This window comes from Hemitrygon akajei, chromosome 9, assembly GCF_048418815.1.
Source record: "Hemitrygon akajei chromosome 9, sHemAka1.3, whole genome shotgun sequence".
Classification (NCBI taxonomy): domain Eukaryota; kingdom Metazoa; phylum Chordata; class Chondrichthyes; order Myliobatiformes; family Dasyatidae; genus Hemitrygon; species Hemitrygon akajei.
In genome coordinates this window covers 23,158,602-23,178,506 of record NC_133132.1, presented here as the reverse complement: position 1 = coordinate 23,178,506, position 19,905 = coordinate 23,158,602, and the positions used below count along the sequence as shown (strand labels likewise).

General features: G+C 37.6%; 1 protein-coding gene across 2 annotated transcripts in view; it reads left to right on the top strand.

Moving 5' to 3' along the window:
* Positions 1-19,905, top strand: part of cabin1 (calcineurin binding protein 1) — a 564,595-nt gene that overhangs the window by 150,598 nt on the left and 394,092 nt on the right. For both annotated transcript variants that reach the window (XM_073055615.1, XM_073055613.1), the window contains exons 21-24: positions 126-271; positions 3,689-3,950; positions 13,688-13,858; positions 15,695-15,784. In XM_073055615.1, coding sequence (XP_072911716.1) covers positions 126-271; positions 3,689-3,950; positions 13,688-13,858; positions 15,695-15,784 — 669 coding nt within the window. The remainder of the gene's footprint in view (positions 1-125; positions 272-3,688; positions 3,951-13,687; positions 13,859-15,694; positions 15,785-19,905) is intronic.

The window sequence follows — 19,905 nt, the reverse complement described above, 5'->3', positions numbered from 1 at the left end:
AAGACTTTCCCTTGAAAATTTTCATTACTAGCTTTATTTGGGATTAGAAATGGATTGTTGATGACCATGTTTTTTTTAGGACAATCTTATAGCTTTGAACCTGATGAGTTCTTTTTTTGTTTTAGGTGCCAGTGCTCCCTGAAGGTGCAGATTCTGGGCTTCCTCTTGTCAATGAATTGTATTACCTCTTAGCTGATTATCATTTCAAGAACAAAGAACAGGCCAAAGCTATTAAATTCTATATGCATGACATTTGTGTCTGCCCAGGCAGGTTTGTATTGTTTGTTACATTGGTGTTTTGAAATCAAGAAAATGAGTCATAGTGATATTTTGGGATGTTTCCTATTTTGTAATGACTAAAGTGCGTTCTTTGTGCCTGAATAACCTTTAACCCATTTTCTACATTTCTAATAGTAGTTTTCAGCTTGTATGGTTCACGTCCATCATTCCAGGCTACTGTCAGGGATAGTTGGACAAAATTCTTTAGGTGTTAAATATTAGCCATGGCTTTGAGAGAACTGTGCTGCTATTTTTGTGAGATCACAATGTGATCTTTTATAGCTATCTGAATGTGACAATTATTCAGCAATACTATAGTAATGCAACATCAGCTTATATTTTATTTTCAGCCCTAGAGCGGGTATAGACTCTACTACTTTTGATTTGGAACCAAGATTAACTGAACCAGGTTGATAAAATCCTTGGAACCTTGCTGATAGTGAATGCATGCAAAAATGACTACTCATGTCTGCAACATTGAGACCATTCTATTAAGGCATTCTACATCATTACCAGTCAGATTGTGCCATCTCTAGTGGTTGTAATTGGGCTAACTGATTATTTTAAAGATTAAAGCAGATAGGCTGCAGGGTTCTCTGATCTTCAGTATCAGTTAGTGTTCACACCTATTTACACTCATTGGCTATTTTATTAGGTATACCTGTGCACGTGCTTGTTAATGCAAATATCTAATCAGTCTGTCTTGTGGCAGCATCTCAGTGCATAACAGCATGCAGTTGCCATTCAGACCAAACATCAGAATGGGGAAGAAATGTGATTTACGTGATTTTGACTGTAGAATAATTGTTGGTATCCCATGGGGTTGTTTTATTTACCTCAGAAACTGCTGATATTCTGGGACAGCAGTCTCCAGAGTTTGCAATGAATGGTGCCAGAAACTTCCACTGAGCAGCAGTTCTGTGGGTGAAAAATGCCTCGTTAATGAGAGAGGTCAGAGAAAAATGGCCAGACTGGTTCAAGCTGACACGAAGGCGACAGTAACTCATAGTCGTGCATTGCAACAGTGTGCAGAAGACCATGAATATATACCCAGTGGCCACTTTTAATAGGTACAGGAGATGCCTAATAAAGTGGTCATTGAGTGTATGTTGCTTTTTTCTCTGCTCATTGCAAGTTCTGATGCTGCCTGAACCGAGCATGCTGGAGGAAAGGTCTGCCCTGTTTCTGCTGATAGTTAAGTGTTGCAGAATGCAGCATCTGTTTCATTGCTATTGATATATGGTAAATGCTTTAAATGCTGTCAGATAATTTTTTGATGCATTTTCCAGCCAAAATTTGCAGCAGTGGATTGAACTGTTGCCCCAGGATATTGCTGAAATATTAAATAAACTAAGAGGTAATTTTAAATTGGATCATGGCTGGTGAGGTTGTAGACTCTGATTTATTCACATACTTGTACGTACACAATGATTAATGTAAAATTCTGAAAAAGCCCTAGGCAGGTCTGACCAGATCATTCCAATACTGAGTTTAATTCAGATAACTGTGAGATGTGCATTTTTGGAGAGACAAATCATGGCAGGATATTTACAGTGGTTGGTTGAACACTGAGGAGTGTTGTGGAACAGAGTGACTGAGAAGTACAGATGGCATTCTGTCCTTCTTTCAGGGCATGGAGTATAGAAATTGAGATGTTATGTTGCAGGTGTATGTGACATTGGAGAGCTCAGATTTGGAATATTGTGTTCTGTTTTAGTCATTCTGCTGTAGGAAAGGCATGTTTAATCCAGAAAGGGTGCCTGTATTGCTTGACTGTTTCAACTGAAGGTAGAATGTATGGCCGCAGTCCATACATCACAGCCCTCCTGACATTGTCAGGTCATGGCATTTCTTTGGACATTGCATTAGGGGGTTGTTGCTACTAATGGTTTTGTGGCCCTTTACTGCTAACTTGTAACTGCTAGTATCTTCCAACTCCTCTAAGTGGATGATGAGGACATTTAATGTCTTTAATATGTTTTAATGTTGTCTGGCTCAGGTGATTTGGCACTGTAGAGTATTGTAGTTATGATTGATTCAGGAACAGCTGCTTCCCCTCTGGCATCTGATTTCTATGAGGGGTGATTGATAAGTTCATGGCCTAAGGTAGAAGGAGTCAATTTTAAGAAAACCTTGCACGTTTATTTTTCAACATAGTCCCCTCCTACACTTACACACTTAGTCCAGCGGTTGTGAAGCATACAGATCTCTTCTTTGTAGAAGTCGGTGTCTTGGACCTCCAGAAGTGGTCCACAGCAGGGGTGATTGATAAATTTGTGGCCTTAGGTAGATGGAGATATTATTTCTGCACAATCACCTAAAGAGTTGACCTGCACATGCATGTAACGAGAACAGTATAACATCGCCTTCCACCTTAGGCCACGAACTTATCAATCACCCCTGCTCTGGACCACTTCTGGAGGTCTAAGACACCGACTTCTACAAAGAAGGGATCCGTATGCTCCACATCCGCTGGACTAAGTATAAATGTAGGAGGGGACTATGTTGAAAAATAAATGTGCAAGGTTTTCTAAAATTGACTCCTTCTACCCTAGGCCATGAATTTATCAATCACCCCTTGTAAAATGACATTAAACCCACGAAACTTCCTCACTTTAAAAAAAATATTCTGTCTTTGCATTACTATTTTTAATTTAACTATTTAATATTTACTGTAATTTATTCATTTCTATATTTATGTATTGTACTGTTGCTGCTTAGTTAACAAATTTCACAACATATGCAGGTGATAATCGTAAACCTGATTCTGATTAACAAATTATCTCAACCCATGTTGATATTGCTGTCTGCTCCTGCCCATTGGCAATTTGGATTGGATATTTTTTGTCATGACATTTCACTGTAATGTCGGGGAGAATATGATGGCATTTATGTGCTCAGGTAGGAGCTGCTGTCACTGTACAATCTGAATTCTAACAATTTAAAATGTGAGAAAACTGGAGTAGCAATGTTTTGCTATTTCTTTTTGCAGTATTTTTCGGTGACAGCTAGTTTAGCTTTGGAGCAAAAGATAGTGACCATTAAGTGCACCAATAATAGATTAAAGACAATTTTTCTACATTGAAATATCTTTCAGAAGCTATTTTATCTCTGCTTCGTAAAAGGCATGGGTACAACAGAAGAAAACTGAGTACAATTGGGTCATTTGAGCCTTTAAGATTTGACGAATGCAACAATTTATTTGTGTGCAGCTAATTTGTGAGGGTTGCATTTGTTGTTACAAAGCAGTTGCACAACGAGCAAGAAATAAGCTTCCAGCAACTGTAATATTTTCTTTCCTAAAAAGAATAGATATGTTATGTAGTTTGGAGACATGTTCTCTGGAGACTTGAAAACTAGTAACACATACCATGGATGATTTCTAATATTTTATATTTCTGATGTGTAGGTTTGATTCTTGGGCAGGCATGGCTCTGGCTCGAGCTAGCCGTATCCAGGACAAGCTGAACTCAAATGAGTTGAAGAGCGATGGACCCATCTGGAAACACTCCGTTGCTGTTTTGAACTGCTTTAAGCGGGCACTTGAGATAGATCGCACCAATCTCTCACTTTGGATTGAATATGGCTCCATGTCCTATGCACTGCATTCATTTGCTTCACGCCAGCTGAAACAGTGGAAAACAGAGTTGCCTTCGGAAGTTGTACAACAGGTGAGTATCTAAATGTTACAGCAAAACAGGTTTAATGGCTGGTGGTGGTGGGGGGGAAGGAATGTGGATTGGAAGTTTCATAAGTTAATTGCTTTTGTTGAATTCTAAAGGAAGCTGTCTCTAGTTAGTGTTATCTGTTGGTCTTAGTTCTTATGTTCTTAATTTCAGCATCATTCAGCAGCTTTGAGACAGATACTTTGAGTATAAGTATCTGGACTCCTGTAGATCTGTGTTAAAAACATACTCTCCTTTTTGGTTCACTACAGAACAAAAGAGTAACTGGAATGCTCTTTATTGACATATAATCATACATGAAGAGCTGTTTTATGTTCTGCCTTTTGAATCACCGGACAAATCATTGCAAAACCACATTATTTTTTGGCACAATACTTTGTTCATGTAAAGGTATATCTTACTGCTGTGAGCTCCTGATTTTATGGGATTACGAAGGGCAAAAATGGGAACTTGCATGTGGATGCTGAAGGCAAGGTTAAATTACAAAATGAATACTTTGCATCTGCCTTCCAAAGTAGTGGTGAAGGAGAATCTAGTTAAAACACTCTGTGGTGGGGGGACGTCATGTGATGACACAGGATCGAGATGCTGGAACCCAGCTCTCCCGTAAAAAATCAATAAATTAATGTTTAGGTGAAGAAAAGTTAGTCAATACTTTCTAAAAGTTACTTATAAACTACTCCGGATTGTTTCAAGTTATGCCTCACAAACAGAAGATGAAGAAAACTATTACCATGAAGACAACGCAAGTTGGAACAGAATCAAGGCCCACTTCTGCCAAAGAACCGCGGACTCAGGTACATTATACCACCGGCGATACAGAACAGGAAACTGCGGCAACATCGACCATTCCTAAAGGAAAAGACCAACGAGAACTGCGCAAACGTGAAGGAAGGAGCATGCGCAAACGAGAGCAACCAGAACTACAAATCCCAGTTACGACTGAAACCGAAAGTGAAAGTGAATCTGAGGGAGAGTCAGATTCTCTGGAAAAATCAGACGAAGATGGAGATAAAAGTTCTTCTGGAAATACAGAAAAGACTTTGAGGCAAATAATGCGTAAATTAGGCGCATTAAAAGTAATAAAAAAAATGATAAATATGGAGATTATGTTTGATAAAATGACAAAAAGACAGGAAAAAATGGAAAAGAGAATTATAGATTTGGAAACTACAACGGAAGACATGGTTGAAAGAATGAACAAAATGGAAGATGATAATACTGCCTGGACATCAGAAAGAAAACAATTTATGGAAAAAATTGATAAGCTTGAAAATTTTAGTAGACGAAACAATATTAAAATTGTTGGACTTAAAGAAGATATAGAAGGAGAAGATCCAATAAATTTTTTTCAAAAATGGATCCCTGAAAAATTGGAAATGGAAGGAGAAACTCTAATTGAGATTGAAAGGGCTCATAGAGCCTTAAGGTCAAGACCTCAAGCTGATCAAGATCCACGATCAATTTTTATAAAATGCTTAAGATACCAAGATAAAGAAAAGATCCTGAAGGCGGCTGCCCAAGGTGCCAAAAAAAGAAACGGGCCATTGATGATAGCAGGGAAAGCAGTTCTTTTTTATCCTGATATAAGTTATAACCTTTTGAAGAGAAAGAAGGAATTTAACCCAGCAAAAAAAGTCTTATGGGAAAAGGGTTATAAATTTATAATGCATCACCCAGCAACACTGATAATTTTTTTGGAGGAGGGAAAAAGAAGATTTTTTACCGATTATCGAGAAGTGGAGGTGTTCGCACAAAAACTTCCATTTATTCGCTAATTACACATAGAGACTTCCAAACGTAATGGATTAAAAATGATGATAGAGACAGCTCACGGAAGTGATGGACATTTAAGGATGATACAGGGGAGAAAAGCAAAATTTTAGAAACACTAATTGAGAATTGTATTTTTTTTTCTTTTCTTCTTATATATATATACTTTTTTATGTTGCGGGGGGGCTGGGGAGCTTTGGATCGGTTACTGCGGGATTCACGTGTGTAATCATGGCGATCGCCATGACCCGTCCAACAGAGGGGGGTAATGTTGCGTTCTCTTTTTTTCACATTAGTAGGGGGGTATTTTGTTTTTTTCTTTATACTCTATTTTTCTTCTATCTTTCTGCCTGGATGATTGGTGGGGACACACATAGCAACATGGAGACTTTTAAAAAGATTTCCCAAGATACCACGGAAGTTGATAGATTAGGTATTATTATAGATTGGAGTAACATAATTAAAAATAATGACTAATTTACTGAATTTTTTAAGTTTTAATGTTAATGGGCTTAATGGACCGGTAAAAAGAAAAAGAATTTTAACACACATTAAAAAAATGAAAACAGATATAGCTTTTTTACAAGAAACACATTTAACAGACATAGAACATCAGAAATTAAAAAGAGACTGGGTTGGAAATGTTATTGCAGCTTCATTTAACTCAAAGGTGAGAGGAGTTGCAATTTTGGTTAATAAAAATTTACCAATTAAAAAACAAAATGTATTAATTGATTCGGTGGGGAGATATCTAATTATACATTGTCAAATTTTTTCAGAACTATGGACCCTTATGAATATTTATGCACCAAATGAAAATGATGTAAAATTTATACAGGAGGTCTTTTTGAATTTGGCTAATGCACATGATAAAATATTAATAGGTGGAGATTTTAACTTTTGTCTAGATCCAGTTTTAGATAGATCAACAAAGGTTGTCACAAAATCAAAAGTAGTAAAATTAACTCTATCATTGATGAAAGACTTAAATTTGATTGATATATGGAGAAGAATTAATCCAAAAGAAAGAGATTATTCATTTTATTCAAATAGACATAAAACATATTCAAGGATAGATTTTTTCCTATTATCAACGAACATTCTAGATAGAGTGAAAAATGTGGAATATAAAGCAAGAATATTGTCAGATCATTCTCCTTTAATAATGACAATGATAATGATAGATAAAGAGGAATCAATTTATAGATGGAGATTTAATTCAATATTACTAAAACGTCAAGATTTTTGTGATTTTATGAAAAAGCAGATTCAGTTCTTTAGATACAAATTCACATTCAGTTGATGATAAATTTATATTGTGGGAAGCAATGAAGGCATATTTGAGAGGTCAGATAATAAGTTATACTTCTAAAATTAAGAAGGAATATATGATAGAAATAGATCAATTGGAAAAAGAGATTACAAAATTAGAAAAAGAATCTCAAAGAAATATGACAGAAGAAAAACGAAGACAACTTATTAATAAGAAGTTACAATATAATACTCTCCAGACATATCGAACAGAAAAAGCAATTATGAGAACTAAACAGAGATATTATGAACTAGGTGAAAGATCACATAAGGTCCTTGCATGGCAGTTAAAAACAGACCAGACTTCTAAAACAATAAATGCAATTCGAACAAGAGTAAATAAAATTACTTATAAACCTTTAGAAATTAATGAAGCTTTTAAGAATTTTTATTCTGAGTTGTATAAATCAGAATCACAAAATGATAATGTCAAGATAGAAAGGTTTTTATCACAAATAACTCTTCCAAAATTAAATACGGAAGAACAGAAGGGATTAGATATGCCTTTTACATTAAAAGAGGTCGAAGAAGCCCTAGGATCACTTCAAAGTAATAAATTTCCAGGAGAAGATGGTTTTCCGCCTGAATTCTATAAAAAGTTTAAAGATTTATTAATTCCTCCTTTTATGGAGTTAATACATCAATCGAAAAGAACACATAAACTTCCAGAATCTTTTTCGACAGCTATTTTAATAGTATTGCCAAAAAAAGATAGAGATCTTTTAAAGCCAGCATCATATAGACCTATTTCTTTATTAAACACTGATTATAAAATAATAGCAAAAATCTTATCTAACAGATTATCTAAATGCTTACCAAAATTAGTACATATGGATCAAACAGGATTTATTAAAAATAGACAATCGGCAGATAATGTAACTCGGTTATTTAGTATAATTCATTTAGCGCAAAAGAGGGAGGAAATGAGTGTGGCAGTTGCTTTAGATGCAGAAAAAGCATTTGATAGATTGGAATGGGATTTTTTATTTAAGGTATTGGAAAAATATGGATTAGGAGTATCTTTTATAAAATGGATTAAAACCTTAAATACTAATCCCAAAGCTTAAGTAGTGACAAATGGTCAAATTTCAACACCATTTCAGTTAACAAGGTCAACTAGGCAAGGTTGTCCATTATCACCTGCTTTGTTTGTGTTGGCGATAGAGCCATTAGCTGAATTAATTAGAATGGACCCAGACATTAAGGGTTTCAGAGTTAATCAGGAAGAATACAAGATTAACTTATTTGCTGATGATGTTCTGCTTTATTTAACAAACCCATTGCACTCGTTGTGTAAATTATCCTATAGATTAGAAGAATATGGGATAATATCAGGTTATAAAATAAATTGGGATAAAAGTGAAATTTTGCCTCTTACTAAAGGAGATTATAGTCAATGTTGATTAATAACTCAATTTAGATGGCTGGCAAATGGTATAAAATATTTAGGTATAAGAGTTGATAATGACATAAAGAACTTATATAAATTAAATTACTTACCACTATTGAAAAAAAATTCAAGGAGATCTTGATAAATGGATGGTATTACCAATAACATTAGTAGGTAGAGTAAATACCATAAAAATGAATATATTCCCTGGACTACAATACTTATTTCAATCACTACCAATACAACTACCCCAGAAGTTTTTTCAAGAGTTAAATAAATATGTGAGGAAGTTTCTTTGGAAAGGTAAGATGTCAAGAATATCGTTGGAAAAATTGACATGGAAATTTGATCTAGGAGGGTTACAACTTCCAAATTTTAAGAATTATTATAAAGCAAATCAACTTAGATTTATTGCATCTTTTTTTGAGAAAGATAGACTGGCATGGATTAGAATAGAACTAGATAAAATAGGAGAAAATACACCAGAAGATTTTATATATAAATGGGAATCTAAATGGATATGGGAAAAGAAAGAATCTCCTATATTAAAACATTTGATTGACTTATGGAATAAGATAAATGTTGACGATGAGACAAAGAAATCCTTTTTAGCAAAAAGATCTTTAATTCAAAATAGACTTATTCCTTTTACAATGGATAATCAACTTTTATATAATTGGTTTCAAAAAGGGATTAGATATATAGGAGATTGTTTTGAAGGAGGTATATTAATGTCATTTGATCAATTAAAGAATAGATATAAAGTATCAAACAACACTCTTTTTTGTTACTTCCAACTAAGGGCTTATTTAAGAGAAAAATTAGGTCAAACAATGTTATTGCCGAAATCTAATGAAATAGAAACTTTAATTCAAAAAGGAAAGATTAAAAAATTTATCTCTTGTATGTATAACTTGATTCAAAAACAGGCAATTAAACAAGGAGTCCCTAAGTCAAGACAAAAATGGGAAAGTGACTTGAATATTAAAATTGAAGAAACAAATTGGTCAAGACTATGTCTTGATAGTATGACAAATACAATAAATGTCCGGTTAAGATTAGTGCAATATAATTTTTTACATCAATTATATATTACACCACAAAAAATAAATAAATTAAACCCAAATTTATCAGATCAGTGTTTCCGATGTAACCAAGAAATTGGTACTTTTTTACATTCTACTTGGTCTTGTTCTAAAATTCAACCTTTTTGGACAAATTTAAGAGTTTTATTGGAACACAACTCCCACATAATCCAATATTATTTTTACTAGGCGATATTGAAGGGATAAAACTGAAACCCAAATTGAATAAATGTCAGAAAGAATTTATAAAAATTGCACTGGCAGTAGCCAAAAAGGCTATTGCAGTTACTTGGAAATCGGATACATACTTAAGTATAGATCGTTGGAAGAAAGAAATTTATGGCTGTATTCCACTTGAAAAAATTACTTATAATTTAAGAGATAAATATGAAACATTTTTGAAAATTTGGCGCCCTTATTTACAAAAGACAGGATTAAATATATAGGTGCTCCGAAGATGAAATAATTGGTTATTTGGGGAAAGAAATAAATATATATACTAAAGTTATTACGAACTCCCTGGAGCATGTGGGAATCTTCCAATATCCAGGCACTCTTTCTTTTTTTTCTTTCTTTCTTTCTTCTTTTTTTTCTATAGGGATGTTAGGGGGGAGGGGTTAAGGGGAGGGGGGATGGGTAATATATATATTTTTTTCATATACTTTTATTTCTGTAATTACTTGAAAATGCAATAAAAAAAGTTTTAAAAAAACACTCTGTGGTAAAATTAATAGCATGAAGATATTAGAAAAGTTGCCTAAAATTAAAATGGCTGACTTAGCAGGACCAGATGGGATGCATCTTAGAATTGTGAGGGATATAAGAGGAAGCTGAGGGCTGTCTTCCAGTCCTGTTTGGATATGCGAGCAATGATAGAAGACTAGAGCTTTGAATGTTACTCCCTTGTTAAATAATAATGTAAGGGTAAGTCCAACAACTGTTGACCAGTTAGCTTAAGTGTTCAGAAATGTCAATCAGAGACAAGATTAATAGTTATCTGGAGGGAAATTATTAATTAAGGCAAACCAGCACAGATCATAGTAGATCATGTTTTACTATGTTGATTGAATTGTTTGAGGTAGTGGATGGAGTTGATGAGGCTAATGTATTTGACAATTAAATGAACTTCTAGAAGGCTTAGGAGAATATTGGTGGTGTTTATTGATACAAGGTTGATCAAGGTACAGACCACAAGAGTGTCTTGCTGATTGATTATCTTTTAAACTTGCGTTCCCCAGGGATTGGCATTGGAGCCATTACTCTTTTCAAACAATGTAATTTTGACCTAGACATATACTCAGTGGCCCTTTATTAGGTACAGGAATGCAAATTAGTGTGCTCTTCCGCTGCTGTAGCCCAACCACTTCAAGGTTCAACGTATTGTTTGTTTGGAGATGCTCTTCTGCTCACCAATGTTGTAACGTGATTAATTGAGTACTACCACCTTCTTTGTCAGCTTGACCCAGTCTGACCATTCTCATCTGGCCTCTTTCATTAAAAATTCACTCGCTGAATTTTTATCTTTGCACCATTCTCTGCAAACACTAGACAATGTCGTGCATGAAAATCCCAGGTGTTCATCAGTTTTTGAGATGTTCGAGCCATCTCATCTGGCACCAACTATCTTTGCATGGGTCAAAGTCACTTCGATCACAGTTCTTCCACATTCTAATGTTTAATCTAAACAACAACGGAATCTGTTGACTGTCTCTGCATGCTTTTACACATTGAGTTGCTGCCACATGATTGCCTGATTAGCTATTTGCATAATAAAGTAGCCATTGAGTGTATGGCTACAAGCGATACAACCTGGGAAGACGTGGTAGTGTAGCAACTCGAGGTGTTGGAGTTTGGAGTTCAGTCTCGGCATCCTCTGTAAGGAGTCTGAGTTTTCCCCAGGTCCTCTGGTTTTCTCTCACGGTTCAAAGATGTGCCAGGGAAGGTTAATTGGTCATCGTAAATTGTCCCGTGATTAGGTTAAGTTTAAGTGGGGGTTGTCAGAGCGTGCTGGGCAGTGCAGCTTGAAGATCCAAAAGAGCCTATTCTGTGTTTTATCTCTAAATAAAATAAAGCCACAATTTCCAAATTTGTAGATAACACAAAAGTTGGCAGCATTGTGAACTGCAAAGAAGACAGTGGTATATTGCAGTTGGATATGAACAGATTGGTGGAATGGGGATGGGACATGAAGTTTAATGTTAAGAAATTAAGTGATTCATTTAGTGGGAAGAATGAGGAGGGATAACATTAAATAAAGAATCCTATTCTCAACTGTCTCAAAATATACTGAGAAAATTGAGAAAGCAATTTATAAATTATGCCTGATTCTCGGCTTTATTGGGAGTAGCCGCTATTCAAAGCATAGTATCTTCACATTAAGACTGCTGTTTGTAGAAGAAGTTGTCATGTGCACCTGCATTAGAAAAACAAAAATAGGGTTGAATTGTATGGCATGCACATTTAAGAATGTTGCGTATTTGAAAAAAAGAATATTACCGTAGATTCCGGACTACAGAGCGCACCTGATTAAAAGCCGCTGGCTCTAATTTTAGAAATAAAATCAATTTTTTACTTGTACAGGCCGCACCGGATTTTAGGCCGCACCGGATTTTCGGCCGCAGGTGTCCCACGTTGTATTATGAGATATTTACACAGAAAGATATTACACGTGAGGATTTTTTAACTTTTAATTAAATCCATATGGTAACATAAACAAATACATATTGCAAATGCTTTTTTTCGAACCGTGCCTGTAACGCGGCTACTTTTAAATATACGTTGCGTATACTTCTTTACTGAACAACATTCCAATATCTCCTAACGACTGGTAAAAAATATATATACTGCAGCCTACCAGGAAAAGTTATTGATCGCCTTTAACTTAAAAGCAGCGTTTTCGCTCCGTCGCTCGACCCCCGCCGTCCCGTTTATCGCAAACCGGCGTTTTCCCACAAGACGCGGTGAAACCGGGTGTGACGTCATAGTAGACCGCGATGTAGTACAGAAAACAAATATAGTTAAAACAGTTCTAACTTTAACTAACAAATGAATTACTAAGCGAAAATATTATAAACTAAATAACTGCCATAAAGGCAGCACAATGCTTTTCTTCGAGTGTTTTCCATGTTGATGAGGGTGAGTACAAATGACTGATTTACAATAATTTAATTGTGAAAGTGCGCTTGATTTATCGTACAATTTCATTGGACCTCTGTGAACTACTCATCAATTTTATTGGTCTACTGTTACGAGGCAAAATGTTTTTGGCGGCATGAAAAAAAACCATGTATTAGCCGCTCTGTATTAAAGGCCGCAGAGTTCAAAGCTGTTCAAAATGTGGGAAAAAAGTAGCGGCTTAAAATCCGGAATCTACGGTAAGTATGATGCTTCCAACAGCTGGATCAGGTTATTTCCTTCTGCCATTCGTGTGATAATTGCCATTATCAACTCACCTTCCTTTTTCTTTGGATGGCTTGACTCTGTGTAAATACCATGGTTTAAACTTCTATTCTTCCTATATTCAGTAGACTTTCCCTTCAGCAACATGAAGAATTTGGGTTTAGAAGTGAGACTTTGTCTTAGTCTCTGCAATCAAAGTCCTTTGTAGTGCAAAATGGGCCTAGTGTTGCTATACTGAGGTCGTGATTAGGGTTGTGCCCAGTGGTTCAAGGGAAGTAGCTGCTCTAGAACCTGCTTGTATGGGACTTCAGGCTTCTGCTTGATGGTAACTGAAAAGATGGCATATCCCCTTGCTGGTGATATTTGATAGATGTTGCCTCCTTGAGGCAGTGCTTCATGTAGATACTACAACTGGCAGGGAGGGATGTATTGGGCTGAGTTCACCACACTCTGCTTCTTCCCTGCGTATTCACATTGCACACCCTGCGTATTCACATTGCTATTTCAGATAATGACGGAACTATTTAGGATGCTTTCAACAGAACATCTTTAGAAATTTGTTGGAGGTTTGGTGATGTGTCTAAGAAACCTTCTAAGAAAGTAGAGCCACCAGCATATTTTCCTTGTAATTGCCTGCATAGGCTGGATATGATGATAGAGCAGATAGGTGGTCTACTGCCATCGGTCCCAACAACATTATGAGTAGTCATTGAGCAACCTAGTGTTTTATTTGTGACTGTCACTGTCTTTGTTGTGTACTGCAGATGGAAGAAAGAAGAGACAGCATGCTTGAGACAGCCAAGCAATGTTTCCTCTCAGCAACACACTGTGAAGGTGATGGCGATGAGGAGGAATGGCTCATTCACTACATGTTGGGTAAAATAGCAGAAAAACAGAAACTGCCACCAAAAGAATACTTGGAACATTACAAGCAGGTCAGCATTGACCTTCAGTGCCAATCAATTTTTTTTGTATCCTTGACATCTGTGTCTCACTATACCTAAATAATTCAGAATAGATACATGACTGTTGCTGGTGTTTACTGTATTCTCCTTAATGCCTTTCATAACAATCTGGTATATTTAAAAATTACAGAGCAGGGGCTAGTCTAATGCTCCAGTGAGATGTAGAAAATTTTCTCTCTCGGTGTGATGTTGGTTGTAGAGCAGTAAGAGTGAAGAAATGGAAGGGCTTGACATAGATTTCCATGACCTAGTTTCTCTCTACCCAGTTCAGGTGACATTTTAGTGCAAATCCTCACCGCTCCATGTCACTTCCAAAACAAAGTTTGTATCTTTTGTGTATTTTTTCAAAGCTTCAATTAAACCAAGTCTGCTTATTCTGTTGTGTGTATCTCCATGTTCCATATCTCAAAGGCACAGCAATTGGGTTCCATTTGTACATTGTGCACTCAGCACTACTTCTTAAACTCCTTGCTGGAGTTTTTTGCTTCAGATTTATCTCACTGTTCATCTGATACCTATTAGGACTTATATACATCTGAGCTCTTCTGAAGCTTTGCTGGCTAAATTCCAAATATGCTGCATGTCTATTGCCCATTATGCCTGTGCTTCAACCACCTGATCACTGTAAATTCTTTTGATCCATGATTTTCTTTTTAGCTTGCTTATCTTCTGAGCTACTTCAACTCTTGATTTTTGTATACTCCTGATTTTAGTTGTGTAATTCTCAGTGGCCTACTTTTAGCTGCTATGATCCTAATCTTTGTGATTCTTTTGTCATTTATCTTAAAGATCAAAGAATGATACAGCACAGGAACAAGCCTAGGCCCTTTGGACCACCAAGCTTGTACTAGCTACTCAACACCCATTTATACTCATCATGTTTTATCCTTTCCACATTCCCATCAGCTTCCTCTGATACGACCATTCACTTACACACTCAGACCAGTTTAAAGTGGCCACTTGCCCGAAGATCTGCACCTTTTTTGTGGGATGTGAGAGGACATTGAAGACCCAGGGGAAATCCACAGATCATAGTGAAACTGTGCAGACTCCACATGGAGAGTTACTAGAGGTCAGGATTGAAGTGGAGCTGTTGGAGTTGCAAGGCAGCAGTCCTACTGACTGCACCACTCTGGCACCAATCTTTCTTTCAAGTTGCTTTGTGAAATTTAGCTCCAGATGTAGTGTCTTGAAACATCAACTGCCCATTCCAACACAATGCTGAAACCTTTGTTCCCTCCATGGACTCCATTTGCACTTTTCATTGCTTCAGTATAGTAGTCAACACAATCCACCATCTTTTGTAGGCTTTTCCGTTCTTGGGCATTGGTGTTTCCTTACCAGGCCATAATGTAATCAGTCAGGATGTTGTGCATCAGGAGAAGTTTTAGATGACATACAAACTTTTAAGTAGAAGTGCTGTTGTGCCTTATTTCTGTGTTGGCACCTGTGTACTGGTCCCAGGTCAGACCTACTGATATGATAACACCAAGGAATTTAAAGTTACTGATGTTAATAAATATCTTATTACACGAGTCTAGGTGGTGCTGGTGTCATCTTTCGGTGTCCTGATGAAAGCTGTCATTCAGTTAGCATCACCCAGACAGATTATCGTATCACTTCTTCATTGCTGTATATGGAATGCTGCTGTGTGCTAATTAAATGCTAAATTTTCCCACATTACAACTAAGATTGTGTTTTCAAGCAGGCTTCCTTGCTTTTTAAGAAATTGAACATAGTTATTTAATTTAAGTTGTTCTGTAAATATATCTTTTTTGCTACTCTGTCATGCTTTCTTTTGTCCAGGCAGCACGTAACCTACACGAGGATGCAGCGCATTACCCACGGAAAATCCATTACCACAATCCACCAGATCTAGCAATGGAAGCTCTAGAGGTATTGAATCAAATGACCATTAAACCAAGACCTCCAGGATTGGAGTGCTGCCGTGTATTGTGTAATTTCACAACTATTATTTCAGTGTTCACGTATTCTGAAGCTTTTAGGAAATATAGTTAGATAGAAAGTTTAATGGCAGAATTAACAAATGAATATTTGTTTGCTATCAGTAATAGGGTTAGTTTATTTCTATTTCTTTCCATGTCTACATAGCTGTAAGATATTAGAGATCTGTGTTACATTTGAGCATTAGGTAACAAGAAATCTTTTTCATTTGTTGTCATATCATTAATCATTGGTGATTTAATGTTTGCCTAGCCCACTGCTCTACTCTCTCTAGACCCAAATGCCATCTAGAAATTTGCTGATGACACGACTATTGTCAGAATTTCAAAAGATGACAGGGTGGTGTACAAGAGTGAGGTAGATCATTTGTCTGAGTGGTGTTGCATCAACCTTACAGTCAACATCAATTAAGACAAAAGAAGTAATGTGGACATCAGGAGGGGGAAGTCAAGGGAATGCACACCAGTCCTCATCGAGAGATCAACAGCGGAGAGGGTGAACAGTTTTAAGTTCCTAGGTGTCAACATCTCTGAAAATCTATACTGGGCTGCACATATTGATACAATTACAAAGAAGGCACGACAGTGACTATCATTAGGAGTTTGAGGAGAATTGGTATGTCACCAAAGACACTTGCAAGTTTCTACAGATGTACCGTGGAAAGCATTCTGATTAGTTGCATCATCATCTGGTATGGCAGGGCCACTGCACAGAATCGGAAAAAGCTGCATAAAGTTGTAAACTCAGCCAACTCTGTCACGGGCCCTAACCTACCCAGCATCGAGGACACCTATGCCTCAAAAAAGAGGCATGCATCGTTAAGGACATCACCTCACTTAGGATGTGCCCTCTTCTCATTTTCACCTTCAAAGAGGAGATACTGGAGCCCAAAGACATGCACTCAACATTTCAGGGACAGCTTCTTCCCTTTCGCCATCAGATTTCTGAATAGACAACAAACCCATGAACACTACCTCACATTTCTTTTCTTGAAGGACAGGTAAACAGGATGGCAGCGATGGGCAGGAACGCCTTGGATAGAGGACACCCTCAGATGCCGATGATAAATCTTTTTCCAGTGACTGTAATGTCTAGCTTTCCTATGAGAAAACCAGGAAGGAGACAATCTTCTGGATTAGGAAAATCAACAGCCAAGTCATTCAACTTGGACTCCCAGGTACTTGGTGGTTGGAAAAAGAGACTGACGGAGAAGATGTTAAAGTTAGAAGATCTTTTCTACTGACAGATTTGATGTGGGTTGCACCAAGAGTACTTGCCACAAGATCTGAGTGACAGACGACATCCCTTTCAGAAGAAAGTCTTGGCGATCAACACCAGCAGAGATGGAGGATGATCGGCAGCATCTGCTGAAACGAAGAAAGCTGGGATTATCACTGAGTTGTGGAGTCCCTATGTCTCACCAATAGTGGTGGTGAGGAAGAAGAATGGGTAGGTATAATGTGTGTTGAATATTGGACACTGAACTGATGTACGGTCCCTGAACAATATACTGTTCTGCGGATCGAGGATGTGCTGGCCTGTCTGAGTGGAACAAAATGCTTCAGTGTGCTGGACCTAAGGAGTGGGTATTATCTGATACCCATGAGTGAAGCTGACAAAGGGAAAATGGCATTCATATGTCCACTTGGATTCTTTTGGTTTGAAAGAATGCCCCAGGGCATATCAGGAACAGCAGTTACTTTCTAATGTGTCTTGGAGAAGACTGTTGGGGACATGAACTTGCTTGACGTACTTGTGTACCTGGATGATCTCAGTGTTTGGGTCCACCCTAGAAGAGCACAAGGCAGGGCTACTGAAGTTGTTAGAACACCTGAAAGCTGAAGGGTTAAAACTGTCTCTAGGCAAGTGCCAGTTCTGCAAGATGTCTGTCAACTACGTTGGACATATAGTTTCACAGATACACACAAAATAGAGGCGGTGACCACATGACCAAGGCCCAAGGATGTGAGTGCTCTTTGCTCATTCCTTGGATTGTATGGGTACTTCCCGAGGTTCATGTAGTTAGCCACCCTTTGAATCAGAGGTTCAACTCTGAGTCAACCTATTGGTTATCTGGTTCACTGCTACAACTGTACACAGAATTATGCTACTGGATCCTGGCTATACTATTTGATGTTTGGCCACAAAGCAATATTGCCTGTAGGCCTCTGTTTTGGGGCTGGTGGGGAAGCCTTGCCATAGAAGATGTATATTAAGTACGTGCTTGATATGAGGAAGGAATTGCAAAAGGGTTATGAACTTGCAGAGGTCTCTTCTTCCAAGCAGAAATGAGGAGATGTGATCAAAAGATTAGCTTCTCCCACCTGATGTCTAGAGGCAAAGTTCTAATAAGGAATTTGGGACTACCAGGGAATTTGGCTGACCACTGGGTGGCTACTCCATATGTAGTGGAGAGTCAGATGCCAAATGTGCCAGCTTTCTGGGTGAAGCCAGAAAATGGAAATGGGCCTATCAGAATTCTCTATCAGAACCACCTTTTACCTCTTGGACAGGAGGTAAGTGTTGACCCAAAGCCTGCCATTGACCCTACACCTAGTAAGAGGACTCTGCACCAAAGTGGGAGAACAGAAAGGCAATTAGTTGAGAGACCTGAAGGGGACCTAACCACTAAATGCTGTATGGACTCAGAGGATAAGGAAATGGGGGTGTGGTATTTGTTACATTATGCAAACTCCCCAGTAATTGATGAAAAGGCTCCTGAACCTCCCCACGCTGACTCAGATGTAATGGCGCTGGGCATGCAGTGGACAGATAGACTGGACAAAGAAGAGAAGCTGTGCTGCAAAGTAATTGGAGATGGTGAGCTAAGTCAAGTGGCAGGGGGACCTGAATTGCTGGATGGGGGAGACATCTCCAAGTAGACAGGAAAGAACCTGAGGAGTGTCTGAGACTGAAGAAGTGGAAGGTGGAATAAGGAAGTCTCAAAGAGTCAGGAAACCCTGAGATAGGCTGGCCTATGTAGGACACACTGGGAGAACAGAGTGTGTGTTTATCCCCTTAGTGAGATATGTCACTACAGGTTTGGAAATCATAACATCACAAAATTCCTTTAAAATTGTGTTATTTATGATGGGTTGGTTTCAAACTGATGAGGGCACAACTATTTTTAGTGGGGGGAGAGTGTTAACACCTTTAAGATTAAAGGTTAAGATTTTACTACTAATGTAGGTTATTTCTTTTAATGGCTTTCTGTACAAGCAGTGTGTTCTGCTGGTAGTGTTTGAGTTACTGTTAAAGATGAGGGGTTGTGGTGTTCACGCTTGGGAATGTAGTATCATCCAATCAGGATGGTGGAAAATTGGGAGAAGGTTCTAGAGAATGCTGGGCGGAGAGGTTTTGTGATGGACAGTGAGGTGGGTTGAGGTCTTTTTGGTGGGAGATGGAGAGAGAAGAAGCTCGAGAGAATTGGTCATAGGATCTGATGCAATTGGAATGCGTAATTCAATGGAGTCCAAGAGGTGAAATCCTACCGATGATTGGTGAATAAGTAATTGGCAGTGCTTCAGACACATCAGCTTTTGGAAGATTTGAGCTCCCACTTGTGTACATTTGACTGTTTTAATTATGATGAGTCCTTTTATTTTTTCTTAATTTTTCTTCTTTAATAATAGTTTGGTTAAGTTAACATTGATAAATACACTTTCTTTATAATTGTATGCAGTGTATGATCTGTTATTTCTTGCCGATGGGCAAGTGATTGGGGACAGTAGTTACACAGTATTCACTCAGATTGGGATTCGGATGGGTGAGACATTCCAGCTTCCTGGTTTTGGTGGGACCCAAGTCATATCGACCCTAGATATATGGATTCTGAGAAAGGTGGTTTTTCTCACAGCTGAGTCCGGTGGCTGTTAGCGAGGGGCCAACGAGCCACATCTCTAAAGATGTCCGGTAGAAAGGAATTTCTATGTGCTCAAGACTTTTGCACAGCAATAATATATATATTTATATATACGTGTGTGTGTGTGTGTGTGTGTGTGTGTGTGTGTGTGTGTGTGTGTGTGTGTGTGTGTGTGTGTGTTTTATATATA